The sequence below is a fragment of the Heliangelus exortis genome, chromosome 20 (genome assembly GCF_036169615.1).
Source record: "Heliangelus exortis chromosome 20, bHelExo1.hap1, whole genome shotgun sequence".
Lineage (NCBI taxonomy): Eukaryota > Metazoa > Chordata > Aves > Apodiformes > Trochilidae > Heliangelus > Heliangelus exortis.
Window position 1 is genome coordinate 7,382,420 of NC_092441.1, and position 19,283 is coordinate 7,401,702.

The window sequence follows — 19,283 nt, forward strand, 5'->3', positions numbered from 1 at the left end:
ACTGCAGCTCACCAACAGGAGCTGTGTGCAGCAAAACCCTATCCCAGATAGCTCCTGTCACCATCCATAGCATACTCCCAGCTGGTGCATTCTGGGGCACCTACATGCAGCTACTTCTGCAGCATAGGGGGCATTACCTTGTCCTTCAGATACTGTGGCTTGGCCCTACTTGTATCTGCTCAAGGAAAATGACCCTATGATCTTGCAGGAGCATTATTGTCACTAGTGTTTTGACAAATGTTGTCCTTAGTTTCATTTAAGGTCACTAAAAATGGATACCACAGCCACATATCTCATGAACCATAAATTCCTAGAATCCCCCTAAGCCTGGAGGATGAGGGAAAGTTTTTTTTTAGCAAACATCCCCTGTGATCAGCCCTTTGAACTCAGCACAGTGGATGCGCTAAGTGTCTTCAAACAGCCAAGACACACCAGACCAGCTATCAGCTCAGGGCTTTGTCCTCATACCAAATTGTTAGTGTGACTCAGGACTGTCCCTGCTCCCAGACATGCCCAAAAGACAGGAGCTGGACACTCCTCCCCACACCCAGCTGTGGGATCAGAGCTAGGAGCACATGCAGGGACCAAGAGCCATTCTGTCCATTTGCTTTGGCTGCTCTGGGTGCCCAGGTGGGAGCAGAGTGCAGGAGCAATGAGTTTGCAGTGAGCAATGACCTACAGGTATCCCCTGCTGCCAACCAGCCAGGCACCTCCTGAGCACTGCACCATGAACATACTGGGCTGTATAAACCCATTTCTCTGCAGCCATAGTCTCAAATGTTCTACATCAGGGTGTCCAGAAGCTGTAGTGTCACTCCTGCTCTCTGCAGCCAAGCAAGGGTTAGTAGCTAAAAAAGTACATATTAATAAGTTTCAGATGTCTAAGTAATTCTAATATGCAACCAGCTACAGCAGCCGGGCAACCCGTTCTAATGCTTCACCACTCTTTTGATGAAGAAATTTTGCTTCATATCAATCTGAACCTCCCCTGGTGCAACTTGAACCCATCACCTCTTGTCCTTTCACTTGACATTGGGGAGAAGAGGCCAGCACCCACCTGACTACAGTCTCCTTTCAGGAAGTTGGAGAGGGCAATAAGGTCTTCCCTCAACCTCCCATTTCTCCTCCTGTGGTGCCCAAACTGCACACAGTGCTTGAAGTGCAGCCTCACCAAGGCTGAGTACAAAGATAAGATCACCTCCCTGGTCCTGCTGGTCACACTGCTCCTGCTACAGGCCAAGATGGTGGTGGCCTTCTTGGCCACCTGGGCACACTGGTGGCTCATGTTCAGCTGGATGTCAATCAGCAACCCCAGGTCCATCTCTGCTGGGCAGCTCTCCAGACACTCCTACCCAAACCTGTAGCTCTGCTGGGGTTGTTGTGGCCCAGATGCAGGACCCAACATTTGGCCTTATTGAAACTGTGCTGGGGAGAGCTGGGGAGAGCTGGGAAGGGCTGCTTACATCTGTCCCTGTGCAAGAGCCAGCTCATTACATGTTTTAAGCTGTGTATTACTAGTTTATTAAAGTTCCTTCAGCATGCCAGGGAACTTACTCAGCTGCAGCTTACAAAATCTCCTTGTTTTCCCAAAGTTCTTTGTGCAAAAATAGATAGACACCAACCAGTAAATCCACCTTTAATTTGTGGGGGTATATTGAGCCATGAGTGCCCTTATCTGAATAAAGGGCATTAATTAAAGCTCCCTGGCAACTCCAGGGCTACAGAGCCTTGCAAGGCAATGCAGCTTCCTGTGGTAGCACCCTTGTGACCTTCACCTCAGGAAAGCTTTGTGTCTGTAAATCATGTTGGCAACATACAGCAACAGATATAACTGCAACTGCTGTTCCACAGGGCTCTTACCAAGTAGATGTGCACCCACATGTGTGTCCTGGGGCTTTTCTGCAGTGCTCTTAGAAGGTTTTGATGGTAAAGGAAGGTGGTTCACTGTCCTCTGTCTGTGAGAAGCTGAAGTAGACCTGGGACCCAGTCTAAATCTCATCTTTTCCTGGGACATCATTTCATGCCTGCCCAAATGGGCTCTCCCCACCACTCAGTTCCCAGTCCTGGCTGTAGTGGGCTGACAGGAGCTTCAGGGTCAGTGCTTGGATCAGGCAACTCTGGTGAAGTGAGAAAAGGCTCAGAAAATGCAGATACCTGCAAAGTTACTGGCAGAAGGGAGAAAGAACTACAGCATCTCAAACCAGTTTCTTCCTGAAATCAGGATAAACTCTGTCTACTGCTCTGCCATCATCCATCCACCTGACTGCATCCTCGCAGAAGGCTATCAGGTTGGTCAGACATGACTTCCCCTTAGTAAAGCCATGTTGACAGCTCCTGGTAAGCCTCTTGTCCTTGGATGTTCCTAGAGACAGCATCAAGAATGAGTTGTTTCATTACCTTACAAGGGATGGAGGTGAAGAGCTCATGCTTTGGAATGGCTTGGGAATGTTCCTGAGGTTGCCTTTCCTTTAAAGAAAGTGCTAGTAGGAATCTGTACTGAGAGGAACATGTCTGGTGACTGCTCAGTCAGCAACCCCATAGCAGCTTGTAAACCCCAAGCCAGTGAGGTCCTAGTTGAGATTCACCATGCCTTGGAAGCACATGGTCTCAGCTGGCAACACCAGGAAGCATTTTCTAAATATCAGCTCAGGTGTCTGGATCTAGAGCCTCTCAGGACATTGCGTTGTTTCCAGAGAGCAGAAATGTCTATTTTTTTCTCCCTCACATGAGTTACTCCATCACCTGGAAGCAGCAGGAAAATCGAGTGCTGTGGGAAATACCTGCCCTGGAATCATCCTGAACAGTCCCTCCAGGGCACAGCAGGTTACTCTGGTTGAAGACAGTCATGAGTGACTACGGACACTCCCATCACTCAGACACATCACGGGACTGCAGTCAAAGACTGTATGACCCAGTCAGTCCTCCTCACTGCCCAAGCTCCAGCAAAGGGCTGAAGCAGGAAATCTGCTCCAAAAGCTCCTGGCCCTGTGCTGGGGCAGAGCTCAAGCTCAGCACAGAAGGAGATGAGGGCTGCTCAGCAGCTCCTTGACAAAAGAAGCTTCTGTGAAATGAATGCTGAGGACCAGGCACTGACTGGATCAGACCAGGGACCCACGTCCTCTCTGCTGCCTCACCTGCTCTGGGCACAAGCCAGCTTGTCAGCTGCAGAGCACAGGGATCAGGAGTTGGGGAGCTGATGAATTCCTCTGTTACAGGCATTTGATCCACATCAATTCTCATTAAGATCAAAAGTGGATTTGGACTGAGCCCTTTTGGCTATCACAGCAGGCACACAGAGTATTTTCACACTGGCAGTACATATGGGACAGAGTATGGAAAATTAAAACCTGATTTGGATTTTGCCCTGGTGACTGTGGACTGATGCCCAGCCTGGCTCCCACATCCTCCTAGGGGACACCAGCCAAGGTGAGGGCTTGCTTTCCTGATTCTTTTTCAAGCGCAGAAGAAAAAAAATTCAGTAAAGAGGGAAAAAAATATGTTTAGAGTACATTTCTGAGCACATTAAAGAGACGGTGACTGGGAAGTCAGTGTGGATTTACTAAGAGGTAAATCACATCTGACCATCTTGATTGCCTGTCATGATAAAATGTTCCATGGATGTGGGAAGAGCAGTGGATCCTGCCCAACCTCAGCTCTACCACAATATTCTTGTGTCCAAGCTAGATGTTTATGGTCTGGAGGGGTGGGTGACCAGATGGGTAAAGAACCTGACTGTAGAGTCAGATAGCTGTCAATGGGTCACACGCATGGCTCATCCCTGGGAGTTTAATACCTTTATCCATGACCTGGGAGAGGCAACAACACACCTGCTTGTAAAGTAGGCAACAGGGGGGGGAGCAGCTGACCCTCTAGGTCAGAGCTGCCATTCAGAGGGATCCAGACAGGCTGGAGGGATGGGCTGACAGGAACCATATGAAGTTCAACGAGAACCAATGCAAAGTTCTGTGCCTGGTAAGGAAAACATCCTTCGAAAAATACAAGCTGAGAACTGACTGGCTAGGAAACAGTCTGGTGAGAAGAATCTGAGATCAAGATGGTCAGGGGCCTGAAGCCAGCCATCACATTCAACATATGGCAAAGCTGAGGGAACTGAGCTTGTTCAGCCTGGGAAGAAGGTTCAGCCTTCCAGTACCTATAAGGGGGTTATCAAGAAGATAGTTAGGGTCTTCACCCTGGTGTACAGTGAAAGATCAAGAGTAAAAATATTGTCTGAAATGAGAAGTTAAGACTGGATGTAAAGAAAATAATTTCCCCTAGTGGGAAACTCAGTTTTTTACCCATCTAGAGAGGTTGTGCAGCCTACATCCATCAAGGTTCTCAAGCCCTGACTTTTTAAAACCTTGAGCAGCCTGGTCTGACCCAAAAAGATACCTCAGCTTTGTGCAGCAGGTTGGTATACAGACCTCTGGCGGTTCCTTCTCATTTGAATTATTCCAAGATCTGGACACATTCTCTGAAATTCTTCAGTGCCTGGCTCTGCCCATACTGGTGGTGAAAACACTCATAAAACAGCCAACTTCATCTGTGTGGATTAATTATCATTCATTAGTTCATCTCCTCCACAGGCCATGTGCACAGCATATGAGGAGCATGTTGCCTTCAGTGGGTGGACGTTGGGTTGGAAAATAAACTAATTTCAGCTTCTTGGTTTACTTCTAGTAAGACATTATTTTAAACTCCCACTGTGAACTGGCACAAAGAAATTCTTGCTGATCCATTAAAATAGAAAAAAAAACCCTCTTCTTTAAACTATCCAGTATTTAAGAAGATTTAAAAAAACAACCAAACAAAAAACAACTTGCAACTTCAGGAATCTTTCCTCCTTGACAGGAATGCAGTCTTCATTATACTCCATCACTGCAATCTTCCCAATACCCTCTGGAGGTCACCATAGCACAGGGCAGCTGATGCGGACTGCACTACTTAGGTTTTACAACTACTCTGGAACAGGTTAAGTTTACTCTTTTTCATGATTTTGGAAAGATGAAAACAGACATAGGTGCATAGACATTGCACCTTCTCTCAGACAGGAACGTTCTCTTCCAACCCCACACTCCTAAGAACACCAGTGCTACCAGCAGCAACACACATGTTCAGTTTGAAACACTGCAAGTTGCACCAAGAAGTTTCCTGGTTTTCCTCCTGTGGACCATTCTCTAGGACCCAGCTACCTTAAAAAAGCACGTTCAGCTTATGGTTTACAGTACCATAGATCAAGAGCACTTTTTAAAGAGATTAAACAGAGGAAAAATATGAAGTTTGACCAGTATACAAAGTTCTGATGATACTCTAGTCAAACCTAACCAAGAGAATAAAAAACTGCAACACACTGCCTATAAAAAAAAAATCTTTATTTTCAAATGCTGCACTGCATTAAATATATCTGACAGCCCTATGCATGGACACAGACCCTCCTTTATCCTCCCCACTTCACTACTTAGCATACAACAATCAGCCCAACTATGCATAAAATCATTTAGACAAGAAAAAAAAATCTACTTGCAACCCATTGTTGATTTCCTTGTAAATTAATAGTGTTCACCTGGAAAATGACCAACACAAAAACATTTCATCCCTGCATTCAGATGAATAAGAGATCACACACACTACAGGGCTGGTCCCATGCATGGAAGTTGCTTCAGTGCTCTTCACCTTCTTAAACTTAATAAAGAAGTGCTCTTAAGGCTGTCCTGCTTATGATACTGTAGAACTGCCTCTCCCAGAAGGCCAGACAGTGCAGAAAAAAAAAAGAAGGCAGGAATTCTCCAAGAATGCCATGCCCCACGTGGCTTTTCACCAAGTAGTCATCCTCCTGCAGAGACCATCTTTTGCTGATGTCATGCCAAGAGACACCATTTATTTTGCCAGAAACACGTATGTTCCTCCCAAATGAAGTCTTCCATTTTTCACTACCAACAATGTTCCAGAAAAGTCGCAGATTTTATTCAGTAGTCTAGATCTTTCTGTAAATAATATCCATGGGGAAGACTCTATAGAGATTTCTGACAATGGTATTTAGCAGAAGTATTTCTGCCTTGCTTATTTGGAATAAAAGCATGTGATGACAGGATGTTACACTTGTATGTTTCTGCTGTAACTCCAGTGCCCAATTACAGCCAAACCTCTAGGTGATGTTCATATCAGTCTTTGAAGACCTTGTGGTTTAGGATCTGTATTTTCTCATGTGTGCAGCAATAGAAGCAGAAATCTCAGTGCTCCTCTTGTTCTGGCCATAATAGTCCACAAAGTCACCATCTGGCCCAAGGAGGTACATTATAATTGTGTGATCCACCTGCAAGAGAGCACATCACAGCTTAATATAAAAGTTCCCACACATCTTTCAAAGTCAGCAGCAACAGCATCCTGCTCAGCCTTTGCTCCAGCTCGCTGGAAAGACTCCTCACCTATAAGCAAGATAAGGAAAGCCTCGGTATCACCTCAGCAACCTCCCCTGGTTTTGCCCAAGAAAATAAATGGAGAAAATTAGTTGCATTTTCAGCACACGTGAAGGAATACTTTAAGCAGGCAGGTCTTCCCTAAGCTGCTGCACAGGCAAGGCTGGGTCTCTCCAGTTTTCCCAGCCTCCCTCCCCATGGTGCTCCATGGCCCCACAAGGTATTCAAGCTCTTGCTGCTACTATGATGTAAATCCAGTATAGACAGATATTTCACTAAAGCAAGGTCACTGTCAGCACAAACAATGGAACCAGGAACACAGGAGAGAGGAGTTGCAGCTGGAGGAGATGGCGTGGAGGGAAATGCGTGTGCTGGGAGGGGGCTCCCTCTGGTGTCCGAATAGAAATAACTTTAAAAATGTTCAAAGGAACGGCAACTTGAACGTTTGAGGTATTGCAATTTGACTTGCATAAAAATTAACTCCGCTCTAAATTTTTTATAAAATACTTAAAATGGAGGCCATAAATCGCTCCAGTGAGTACATCATGCCACTGACACTGGGGAAAAGGAACTGAAATGTATTTATGCACTGAGGGTACAACTGAAGTAAGACCTCACACTTCCAATACCACAAGCTATAAGGATTAAACTTCATAGGATTTCTGTTACTGAAAGAATGTTTCTCAATGTTAAATTAAAGTATTTGAAGGAAACCTTTAATAAAATTTCAAATGTTTGAGATAAGATCACAAAATCAAGTTCTAGTAGACTTTTTTTTAAGGAATCTGAATCACAATTTAGATCCTTCAACTAGCTCAGTGGACTCTAGCAAGTTTCTACCATTTCCACCTGAAGTGAGGGATTCCAGGCCTTTCATTCTAGTTCTCCAGTTCTGACAACAACCATTTCATTACCTTTCTTTTGAACCTTTTTCTAGTTTTCACTCATAGCCTTAGTTTTTGTAATAAAGAAAAAAAAAAAACCTATATCATTAACATGTATCTTCACTTGTCATAACACTTGTACTTTCTTTACTCTTCCGATCTGTTCAAGATGTGGCAAGTCAGGAAGGCTTTGGCAGCAGCTCTGAGCCCTATAAGCTGCCTTATTCATTTCCAGAGGGTGATATTTTGACTACTCAGTCCAGCTTCACTTAAAGGTCGTTTTCCCCCTTCACGCCATTACTTTATGGATCTTATTCCCATTTTATTTAGCATTAACATGCTCTCCCAGGTCTGACACAGAAGGAAAACCTCCACAGTATCTGCAGGCAGACTTTGCATCATCCATGTCTGTTGCCAGGAAAACCCCACTCCCTGATGTCAGTTTGGCAGGAAATGAGCTGTTACTCACCTCCAACTCTCATTTTCCCTTCTTCCTACTGCCCTAATTTCCTAGTTCCACTTTCACATAGGAAAACAGCCATTACACAAACTTTACAGAAAAAAGTTCCCATTACTGCCAGGCTTGCTATATGCTATTCTGTATGTAGGACTGGGATTGTACATTTTTAGAATAAGTTTCAGTAAGGTTTTGAGCTTGTAAGACAGCACCTTGACTCCAAATGAGATATCTAAAACACATCTTAACACATCAGTGCAACAGGGCTCTTTTATGTAGGACTTCATCACAGATTGCAACAGCTGTGTTCTGATTTTAAAATGTGTTTTTCTGCTCTTATCCAAAGTCTTTCACTAGGCAAAGGCCCTGTATTTACTTACTATGTAGTCATTGTCCTGATCTTTGGGACCTTCACTGTAATACACACGGTAAGCTTTGGCCACTTGGTTAATCTGTGCCTTGGTACCAGTCAATCCAATCAGTTTAGGAGAAAATTCTAGACAAAAAGAAGGCATTTAGACATTTTAGTCAATAGAATCCCATTAGAGCTTCATTTTCAGTGCTCTATATTACATGCTGTAAGACACTGAGGGAAAAAAAAGCACAACAATACCTTTAACATATTTGGCAATGGCTTCTTCATTGTCTCTCTCAGGATCAATGGTGATGAAGAGGGGGGTCAGATTAGGCAAAGATGGAATTCTATCTGTGACAATAATAATAAAGTCATTAAGGAGTCATTTTTCACCTCACTTCAAACAAGTTCATGGCCAAGCTACTGCTATCAATTCAAAGCCACCCTAAGTGATGCAAAACGGCTACTTTGTACAGCTTAATTTATGTAATATGTGAATGAAACAACTGCCATAAAATCAAGCACCCTATGCTCGTGCTTTTTTTAAAAAAAGTATCACCAATTATTACCATTTGTGATACGTTCCACCTGGACTCCCCCATAAAAAGGACAACTAACCCAAGTAAATTCCCATACCAATTTCATCTACCACTTGAATCATTTTCTCAAGTTCATCAGGACAGATGTCAGGGCAGTGTGTGAAGCCGAAGTAGATCAGCACCCACTGGCCAATGTAGTCCTTGCTGGTCTTTGGCTGTCCCTCATGGCTGATGAGTGAGAAGGGCCCTCCTAGCAGTGGTTTCCCAATGCCTCTGTTTCGTTCTTTCTCCAGCTCTAGAAAAAACAAAATGGGATCAAACACATCCATGCGACAATCCATACTGCTTTCCAGGTGAGCCACAGGAGCAGTCCAGAGCCAGGTAACCTTGCAGAGTCACAGCTCAGGGTGCTGAAATGCCAAGATCTCTTTCATTATCATCTGATTGTATTTTTACTAAAGGAAGGAGACAAAAGAAAGCAAGCAAGAAGTCAAAAGAAAGCAAGAAGGAAAGTAAGCAAAAAAGAAAAGGAAGTGAGCAAGAAAGGTAGGTGGCTTGGGGTTAAACAGAAAAATCAGCATCCTTTGCAAACGGAACATACCCTAAAAGCTGTAATATCCTCGATTTTCAGCATTAAAAAAGAGAAAATCAAACCAGAGGGCAGGGATGGGCAGGGAAAGACACATACAGCCTGCACAGGAACCCTCGTGTCTGGCAGCGGCGAGCATCAAATGCAACTACTCCAACAGCAAAAGCAGATTTATGAATTTAACGCTTAACGTGGAAGTTGGGGGGGGGGGGAGTCTCATTTTTGAAAATCTTCGGTGGTATTTATATGCACTTACAAAACGATGCGTGTTGTGGGACGCCGAAGTGGTTAAAATACATCTAAGTAAACCCAGTAAATCCCCACAACCCAGCGGTCCGGCAGCTCCTCCCTCCCGCCAGCACCGTGCGGCCCCAGAGCCGCGAGGGGCCCGGTCCCCGCCCGCGCACTCACCCTCCTCCTTCCGCCGCTTCACGATCTTCATGGCGGCCAAAAGGCCCCCGCACAGCACGAAGGTGGCCGCCAGCGACCGCCACGTCACCAGCTGCTGAGGAGAGGCTTTTTAGAGAGGAAAAGGGGCGGATCAGCCCATCCCGCTGCCCCGCTGAGCAGGGACGCGGCTTCTCTGCTCCCGTCCGCACCCACTCACCCTCCTCTGCGCACCCGTCCGTGGGCCGCTGCCCGGCGTCAGCCGGGACGACGGGCGGGACAGCGGGCGGCTGCGGGGCGCTGGGGGCACCGCCCAGCCCCTTACTCCCGGAGGGCGGCCGGTGAGGGGCCGAGCACCGCCCGCGCCCGGCAGCCGCCAGCACAGCACCGCCAGCCGGGAGCGCAGCGCCAGCGGCGCCGCCATCTTTCCGCCTGTTCTGCGGCGCCCGCCCCTTCCGCCCCATCGCCCGGGAGTGGCCGCCATGGAGGCGGTGCCGCCGCTCTTCGCCTTCGGTGTCATCGCGGACATCCAGTATGCCGACGCGGAGGATGGCTTCAACTTCGGCGGGTACCGGCGGCGGTATTACCGGCAGAGTCTCAAGCTACTACGGGAGGCTGTGGAATCGTGGGCCGCAGAGAGGCCACCGCTCGCCTTCGTGCTGCAGCTGGGTGACAGCATCGATGGCCTCAACGCCCGGAACGGGGAGGCTGAGGGCGCCTTGGAGCAGGTACTGGCAGTGCTGGGGCGGCTGCCGGTGCCGGTGCATCATACATGGGGCAACCACGAGTTCTATAACTTCAGCCGGGCTCGCCTGGTGTGCAGCGGCCTCAACAGCCGTCCTGCCGGGGCCATGGCCGGCTCCCCGCTCGGGGACTGCCAGGCCTATGACTTCAGCCCGGCCGCGCAGTTCCGCGTCGTCGTGCTCGATGCCTACGACCTGAGCGTCCTGGGCAGGGAGCCGGACAGTCCCCGCTACCAGGAGTCCCTGCGGCTGCTGCGAGAGAAGAACCCCAACGACAACCTCAACAGCCCCACAGGTACCCCCCGGCCCGACCCTGCGGCAGGGAGCGCAGGCAGCGGAACCTCCGCTTCCCAGAGCAATGAGGCGGCTCCCGCGGCTGCTGGGCTGGGGCTGAGGCACGGCCCCATGGCTGCCCTCCTCCTCCCTGCTGTCCCCTGAGGGTCAGTCAGCCGCTTTCAGGGCGGGCGTTATATCCGTTGTGCTGCTGTGGTGCTTCTGGGATGGGTTTGTGCTGTGCTGTGTGCTCTGCAGTTTCAGAACAAGAGGCAGCTGTTGGAGCAGCTGCTATCGCAGAGCGTCAAGTGATGCCTACCCTATCCCATGTTGGAGGGAGACCCAGGAGTGGGAATCCTGTGTGTGCAGTGTGATTAAGCCCCCCCAAAACACTAACACCTTTCTCTCTTGCCTAAAGAGACTGGATTTTTGATCCAAGAGATGCAACAACAAAAAAGTTTGTGAGAGTAAACCACCGATTGTACGCACGCTTACAGAAGGCAAACAAATAGGGGAGCCCCAAGAGGTGTATGCACCTGTGCCTAACTTTCTTCTTCATTGCAGGACTCAAAGAACCTCATTTTGTAGAATTTAATGGAGGATTTAGCCAAGCCCAGCTGGACTGGTTCAATGAAGTCCTCAAGTTCTCTGATGAAAACCAAGAAAAAGTTGTAGTTATGGGTAGGTAGATATGGGGGTATATGCAAAAAAAAAAAAAAAAGAAAATTTATGTAGCTGGTATATGTTAGCTTAGGAAAACATAGGAACTTTGTAGCTCTACTGATGTACACATGTAACCTGTGAAGTAGCATAGCAGTCAGGTCTCACACTTGAGTGAGCTTTCTGTATACAGTTAGATGTCTGAACTTCCCAGCAATAAAGGGAGAGTTTGGTTGTACTTAAAGTAACTCTTCTACTTCTTTCCCTCTCAACTTTAGGTCATCTGCCAGTTCATCCAGATGCTTCGAACAGCGTTTGCCTAGCCTGGAATTACAAAGATGCCCTTTCAGTCATACACTCCCATCAGTGTGTGGTCTGCTTCCTTGCAGGGCACCTGCATGATGGTGGCTATTGTTTAGACTCTCATGGAGTTCATCATCTGACTTTGGAGGGGATTATTGAAACTCCACCAGAAAGCAATGCCTTTGGAACTATTTATGTCTATGAAGATAAAATGATACTAAAAGGAAGGGGCAGAGTTCCAGACAGAGTTATGCATTTCTGAAAATTGTCTGCAAATACAAATTGCTTTTCTTCAGAAAGTACTTGACACACACAAAAAAAAAGGAGATTCAGCTTATTATTTGCTCGTTGAAAGCTGTGGATGGCTGATTCTGACAGCTGAAACTCATACATTTTTCTCTTAGATACTGAATTTTAGAAGTTATGTTTCTGTAAGAAAACAGATCTAGTTCCTTCATTGAGAATACAGAAGGCCATTAACCATGTTTGAAATAAATATACTTGAATGCAGAATTATGAAATGTCCAATCCTGGGTAGACTGTTACTTACTTGGAAAAAATGCAAACTTTATCATAAATATTGTCCCTCCAAAAAGCCATTTTTTAAATCAGTCAGAATTAAAAGATGCAGAATTGTACCTGCCCAGCCACCTTTTTGAATTTTTTTTTTTTAACATCATAGTAATGTTTCATATCTGCCAGAATTAGTCCACCCTGTAGCCTAGTGCAGTCCTCTTACTGCTTTAAAAGACCAAAATAATCTTAAAAAACCCAAGGAAAAGGGAGACCCATCTGTGCTTCACCACGTAATGCTGCAGATACACCAGCTGGGATCTACGTGAGCACAGCTGTATTAACCTGCACCAGTACTCAGCAAAGAAGCCCTGACATGGAAGGACTTACAGCATGTTGCTGCGTTACATCTGGACCTGTCCTCTCTCCCAGCCAGCTTGTATGTCCAGAGTGTTCACCTGAGCTTCCTTTTCCAGGGCTGGGATGCTGTGTGGGTTCTGCTTTCCAGGAGCAGAAATCCTGTGAGAAACAGTCTTTAGTACACATCTCAGAAAAGAAAGATACACAAGCTTTTATTGGATTTTATTTAGAAAAATTGTATTTATTACTCCATAAAACCAGTAATTTTCAGTTCAAGATAACAGCAAAAATATTTCTTCTGATATAATCTATCTAATCGATAATTGATTTTAGCACAGAATAAATACAGACTACTTAATTCTTCTGTGTCAATGGACAATCCAGGCAGATATCTGGAAGTTTTACAGCTATATATAGAAATTTATTGAAACAAAGTGTTTGCTTTATTTTTCCCTTAAGTTTCAGAACATTAGATTTCTCAAAGTACAAGGTGGTTGGAGAGTGATCCAGGGATGCCGGGATATCTTGAATGTGCCATTAGAACACACATTGGATCAACAATATGTAGACAATATACAAAGACAGTAAACAACAGTTTCCATAGAAAATCTCTCCACTCTGATTTGATTATCCTCAATTTTTTTTACCAAATCTCAAACTGCACTGCTGGAAGCAGCCTGGCATTCCTGGCTCTTACCAAACTGATACTAACCTTTCATTATGAACCAAAAGCCAAGGCAAGTAAGGTCAGAATATTCTAGACTTCTCCCACTCTATTAAATCACCGTTTTACAGTGAGTTGGCCACGATGCCCGCATCTCTTTGTTCACATAAATGTACAGCCATGAAACAAAGGGAAAGAGGGCAATGAAGAGTGCAGCCATCAAGCGAACTCCACTCAGTGGACTCCTATAAGGAAGCAAATGCAACAGAGCTACTTCAAATCAGATTGCTTTGACATTCACACCTGTCTGCAGCTGGAACAAGACTCAGTGTAGCTTCAGGGGATGCATCAAAGCAACCTCCTTCACATGAGAGGCAAATTTTCCTGCCACCTTAACCCACATCAGGTGAGGAAAAAAATCACCTTGCTTACCCAGAGTATCTGTGATGTGTTTTCCCAGCACAAAGGTATTGTTTGGCAGATGGAGATTTTTCATGCTAACAGGGATTTGGCAAAGCTGCTGTAGCAGTAGCCTCTCAAGAGGCTGAAAGGGGAAAGTGGAGCCACTGAGGCAGCTAGCCACCAACCCAGAGCCTTCTGCCACTTCTGCCTGCATCACCTCCCTGCTCTGATGCATGCAGTGGACACCAGCATGGAGAACCTCACTGGAAAGTTCTGTGACTTGGGAGCAATGGCAGAAATGGCTTTGCAGTTCATTAGTGGCTGTGGCCAATGCTCCCTCGCCTGTTCCACAGAAGGGACACAGAGTTCTTACTCAAAAGGGTGAATGTACCCTGACGACGATGGCAAGGGGAACAGGAAAAATGTTTCATGTAGCTTTACTTTCCCCCCACAAACTTTTTACCTGTGCAAGATCCTATGGGCTGTAGCATCATCAACTACTGCTTAAGTATCAGAGAAGGCTCAGACAGTGACATGAAGCATAAAAGTCAAAACTGATTCAAGAAGCTAGTCACTAAATGTGAACACACCAATGTATCAATGGATTAAAAAAAGAAAAAAAGGAAACAAAACTTACTTTGCTGAATTGCGACAAAGACTCATCCATACTGTAATAATCACCAGACCAAACAACTCCCTGAAATGCAAAACAAATAAGAAAATAATAAAAACAGAAAAACAGATACTTACACAGGTTTTGCCTCCAAAATATTAGTGTCTGTTTATTTGGACAAGTTAAATATATTTTACTAAGAGTATAGTTTACAGGGATTTACACGGAGTAATTTGACTTCCCACCACAAATCAACAAATGCACATGACCCAGCTATACAGCTACAGAAATCCCTGCTTTCACTTTCTGTTTCCCTGCACATTTCCCACATTAACCCAGAGCAAAGCAGCATCCCCCAGTATTCCAAACCATTCCATTCCATAAACAGCTGCAGTAGCTGCCAGTACTTCCCCTCAAAACTGTTTAAGCACTTACTTTAGGCACCAACCGAATGTCCGGGAGGGGAATCCTCTCCTCCCCTTAGTCCCTAGCAGTTCAGAGGACTCAGCCGCCGTGCCAGGCAAACATGCATATGGTATCACTTCAAGAGTTTTTAAACATTCCTATTCTTGTAGCTCCAGCAAGAGAACACAAAGCTGTTTGACTGTGCTTGTGCCCAGGTCTTAGAAAGCCAGAACTGCCCCAAGTTAAATCTAAATGCCTCAATCAGGCAAGCGATCATGAGTGTTCATGCTCCCTTTAGCTCTTTTGTCCAACAAATCGCTGGTCCTTCCTCCTTGGTGTGAAGCCCCTGGACCAACAGCACTCACTGCAAACTTCCAGCAGAGTTTAGTGAGCTGACCACCGAAGGAGATGGCCTGGCCTGCTGAATTAGTGCAAGGGGAAAACCACCCCTGCTGCTTACCTGCCTTCCTCCTCGTGTAAAATGTTTCCTTGAGCGTAGGCAGACAAAGAACAAGCCAAGGCAATGGTGCCAACAATACAGCCAGCCCGATGGAAGTCACAGAGGCTCTTCCAAACCACGTTATCTGAGGAAAAACATAAACTGATAGCAGCTGCAATGTAGTATTGAACCCTATGAATCAGAAAGCAACTGAGTAGCTAAAAAAAAGATGCCTCCAGAAAACTTACACACACCTTCTGCAGGAAGATGAAAGTAAATACCAGCAACTTTATGACCAGGGAAAACCTGCTAAAAAGTGCTGTTGAAAATAAATACTGGCCCTGGGGCTTGCTCTAGGAATGCCCTTAGCTGGCAGCAGCACCTCAGTGAAAACGGTTTCCTGTTTGCTCCACCAAACAGAACAGGCTCCAGCATTTAAGGTGCATAGAAAAAGCCCCCCAAGGGGTATTACAAATTCCACTTCTCTTAAAATATGATGTGGCACTAGGCCCCTTAGCACACTTGGACATACAGCCACTGCACTGAGATTTCTAAATGTCCCTGTTGCTGCCTGTGTGCTTCACAGAGTAGCTACAACACTTGATACTGAACAAGATCTTCACCTTTTTTAAAGGACTGTGCAAAGCTCAACTGCTCTTCTATGAGACAGGTAAGTAAAACTGCAAATTTACAACAAGGAAATAAAGTAAATTAATGTGCTAACACCAACAGCAGAGCCAGGTTGAGCCCACTCTGAGGCTTGGGGTCCCTCAGGCTATGAGTGCTGGGATCAGCATGCAAAGGTAAGACCATCCCAGCAGCAGGCATTTCTGCAGAGCTCCTACCTCCATCTGCAGAATATCCAGCCATGGGCACTAGACTACAGACCAGTTTTTGTAGAGGAAGGTCCCACAGCTTTTTGCCCTCAAAAGGTAGTATATGTCTATACATGTGCTAATCTTAATCTGTGATTCAATAAATAAAGAAATCCCACAATCTGAGCAGAGGCACACCAATATCATACCTGTTACTGAGGAGTTAATGCCTACCAGCATTGTCAGGGCAGCTGGCACTAAGTAGACAACCTGTTAATGAAACATGAATCCACACTGTAGCAAAATCGAGCAATGTAGGAGGCAGAAGTGCCCATGAACCTCAGCACTTCCCCCCCTTCACAGCAGTTTGTCCCATGGCCACACCAAGTTCCAATCCCTCCCCCTCTGGCATGCCTGGCACTGTTAGTGCTCATCTTCACCATCACCACCCAAAATCCTGGACCATCAGCTGAGTGCCAGCCCTCATTCCGGGTTAAAGCAACAGGCTGCAGGGCTCCTGCACTGCATCTTAATTCCTACAGGACACCTCCCTGCCCCCCCAAACCCCTCCACCTGCGCTGGGGCAGGAGCACCCTTTGCTGCCAGCTGGGTTCATGCTCACAGGGGCTGTTCCCCCCGCACCAGCGACATGCAGGGGACAGCCCCTCACACCCAGCACTGCTGTGCCCTCAGCTCCAAGCCTTGCGCCCACCGGGCCAGGGGCTGAGGGTGTGCCCGAGGAGGGGCTGGCCGGAGCAGGGGTTTCCAAAGGGCAGCCAGGCGGTTCGGCCCGGCCCAAGGCACGGAGGGAATTCAGGGCAAGCAGCGGTGACCACGGAAGTGGCCGCCGGGTCAGGGGGTCCCTGGCGCCGGGAAGGGGGGAGGGCGGGCACTTCGTGTGCTCTGCACAGGGAGCTGGGGCTGTGCTGGGGCAATCTGAGGGAAATGCGGAAGATCCTGGAAGCACGGTCGATTCCAACCTTTGCAGCAGCAGAGATTGTTTTCCTGACGCCTGCTTCTTCGTCATCTTTAAGCAGGGATCAGGCTGCCCCCGCGGGTCCGATTCGGCCCAGGAGAGGGGCAGTGGGGGCAGTGGAGAGGGGCTGGGGCCGCCGGGATGCCCGGGGCAAGCGGAGCCCACGAGAAGGGGCCGGGCCCGGCCCTGGCCCCCGCCCGCTGCAACTCCCCCGCGGTGTTGGGGGCGGGGATCGGGGCCGTACTCACAGTCCACAGCCCGGCGTCGGGGTCGTTCACCTGCAGCGAGAAGGAGGGAATGAGACCCCGCAGCCATTTCCCGGGCCGGGCCGGGCCGAGCCGAGCCGAACCGGGCCGCCGCGCTCCGCTGGAAAAAAGAGAGCTGTCGGTAGCGGAGAGCGGCGGGCAGCCCGGCCTCACCTGCACAGCGGCCGCCAGCCCGAAGAAGGCGGCCATGAGGAGGTTGCAGAGCCGCCAGAGCACTCCCGCCATGGCCGACACCGCCTCCAGCCCCGCCGGGGCTGGACCGCCCCCTGGCCTTCCCTCTCCTCCGGGCTGCTGGTACGGGTAGCCTGGCGGGGGTACAGTCGCGGTGTTTCAGAGGGGATGGATAAGGGCCCATTTTCAAAGTCATATAATCATAGACTCGGCTGGGTTGGAAGGGACCTATGAGATCATCAAGTCCAACCCTTGATCCACTACTGCCGCAGTTACTAGACCATGGCACTAAAGTGCCACATCCAGTCTCTTTTTAAATATCTCCAGGGATGGAGAATCCACTACTTCCCTGGGCAGCCCATTCCAATGTCTGATCACCCTCTCTGTAAAGAAATTCTTTCTAATGTCCAGCCTAAACCTCCCCTGTCAAAACTTGAGACCATGCCCTCTTGTCTTGCTGATAGTGGCCTGGGAAAAGAGACCGACCCCCACCTGGCTCCAACCTCCTTTCAGGGAGTTGTATTGAGTGATGAGGTCTCCCCTGAGCCTCCTCTTCTTCAGGCTGAACAGCCCCAGCTCCCTCAGCCTCACCTCATAGGACTTGTGCTGGAGTCCCTTCACCAGCCTAGTTGCCCTCCTTTGGACCCGCTCCAAGACCTCAATATCCTTCCTGAACTGAGGGCCCAGAACTGGACACAGGACTCAAGCTGTGGCCTCACCAGCGCTGAGTACAGGGGCAGAATCACTTCCTTGGACCTGCTGGCCATGCTGTTCCTGATACAGGCCAGGATGCCATTGGCCTTCTTGGCCACCTGGGCACACTGCTGGCTCATGTTCAGCTTCCTGTCAATCCAGACTCCCAGGTCCCTTTCTGCCTGGCTGCTCTCCAGCCACTGCGTCCCCAGCCTGTAGCACTGCATGGGGTTGTTGTGGCCAAAGTGCAGGACCCAGCACTTGGCCTTGTTGAACCTCATCCCGTTGGAATCAGCCCAACTCTCCAGTCTGTCCAGGTACCTCTGCAGAGCCCTCCTGCCTTCCAGCTGATCCACACTCCCCCCCAGCTTAATGTCATCTGCAAATTTGCTGATGATGGACTCAATCCCCTCATCTAAATAATCTATAAAGATATTAAACAGAACTGGGCACAACAGTTCTGGGGGACACAACCAGTGACCAGCTGCCAACTGGATGCAGCACCATTCACCACTGCTCTCTGGGCTTGGCCCTCCAGCCAGTTCCTAACCCAGTGCAGAGTGCCCCTATCCAAGCTGTGGGCTGACAGCTTTTTCAGGAGTATGCTGTGGGAGACGGTGTCAAAGGCCTTGTTGAAGTCCAGGTAGACCACATCTACAGCTTTCCCCTCATCCACCAGGCAGGTCACCTGATCATAAAAGGAGATCAGGTTGGTCAGACAGGACCTGCCCTTCGTAAACCCATGCTGGCTGGATCTAATCCCTTGTCCAACCTGTACGTGCTGTGCAATTACCCGCGCTAACTGCCTTCCTAACTGGCTGCGCTAAATGCTTGCTTTAACTGCTTGCTCTAACTGCTTGCTTTAACTGCTTGCTCTAACTGCTTGCTCTAACTGCTTGCTCTAACTGCCCGCGCTAACTGCCCGCGCTAACTGCCCGCGCTAACTGCCTCGCTGCCTCCACTAACACCCCGCGCTAATTCCCTGCGCTAAGTGCCTCGCTAACTGCCTACGCTAACTGCCTGTGCTGCCTTGCTAACAGCCTGCACTATCTGCCTCGCTAACTGCCTGCACTGCCTGTGCTGCCGCGCTAACTGCCTGCGCTAACTGCCTGCGCTAACCGCCTTCACTGCCTTGCTAACTGCCTGCTCTAACAGCCTGCACTAACTGCCTTGCTAACTGCCTCACTAACTGCCTCGCTAACTGCCAGCGCTAACTGCCTGTGCCACCTTGCTAACAGCCTGCTCTATCTGCCTGCTCTAACTGCCTGCTCTATCTACCTCGCTAACTGCCTCCACTAACTGCCTCCGCTAACTGCCTCCACTAACTGCCTCCGCTAACTGCCTCGCTAACTGCCTCCGC

The 19,283-nt window shown here is 48.1% G+C and overlaps 3 protein-coding genes across 3 annotated transcripts; 1 reads left to right on the top strand and 2 right to left on the bottom strand.

The window, feature by feature from the left end:
* Nucleotides 1-5,351: 5,351 nt before the first annotated feature.
* SCO1 (synthesis of cytochrome C oxidase 1) lies at nucleotides 5,352-10,156 on the bottom strand. The gene is made up of 6 exons (XM_071763783.1): nucleotides 9,848-10,156; nucleotides 9,652-9,742; nucleotides 8,749-8,946; nucleotides 8,371-8,463; nucleotides 8,138-8,253; nucleotides 5,352-6,313 (listed from the first exon to the last, which is right to left on the bottom strand). Exons 1-6 carry the CDS (start codon nucleotides 10,154-10,156, stop codon nucleotides 6,185-6,187), a joined length of 936 nt encoding a protein of 311 aa, XP_071619884.1. The 3' UTR covers nucleotides 5,352-6,184.
* On the top strand, nucleotides 10,110-12,249 carry ADPRM (ADP-ribose/CDP-alcohol diphosphatase, manganese dependent). Its single transcript, XM_071763782.1, has 3 exons — nucleotides 10,110-10,665; nucleotides 11,208-11,324; nucleotides 11,582-12,249. The coding sequence occupies exons 1-3, from the start codon at nucleotides 10,110-10,112 to the stop codon at nucleotides 11,866-11,868; spliced, it is 960 nt and encodes a 319-aa protein (XP_071619883.1). The 3' UTR covers nucleotides 11,869-12,249.
* Nucleotides 12,250-12,689: 440 nt separating this feature from the next.
* TMEM220 (transmembrane protein 220) lies at nucleotides 12,690-17,439 on the bottom strand. The gene is made up of 6 exons (XM_071763784.1): nucleotides 17,213-17,439; nucleotides 17,042-17,071; nucleotides 16,027-16,087; nucleotides 15,024-15,147; nucleotides 14,183-14,242; nucleotides 12,690-13,388 (listed from the first exon to the last, which is right to left on the bottom strand). Exons 1-6 carry the CDS (start codon nucleotides 17,282-17,284, stop codon nucleotides 13,256-13,258), a joined length of 480 nt encoding a protein of 159 aa, XP_071619885.1. The 5' UTR covers nucleotides 17,285-17,439; the 3' UTR covers nucleotides 12,690-13,255.
* Between the last annotated feature and the right edge of the window lie 1,844 nt (nucleotides 17,440-19,283).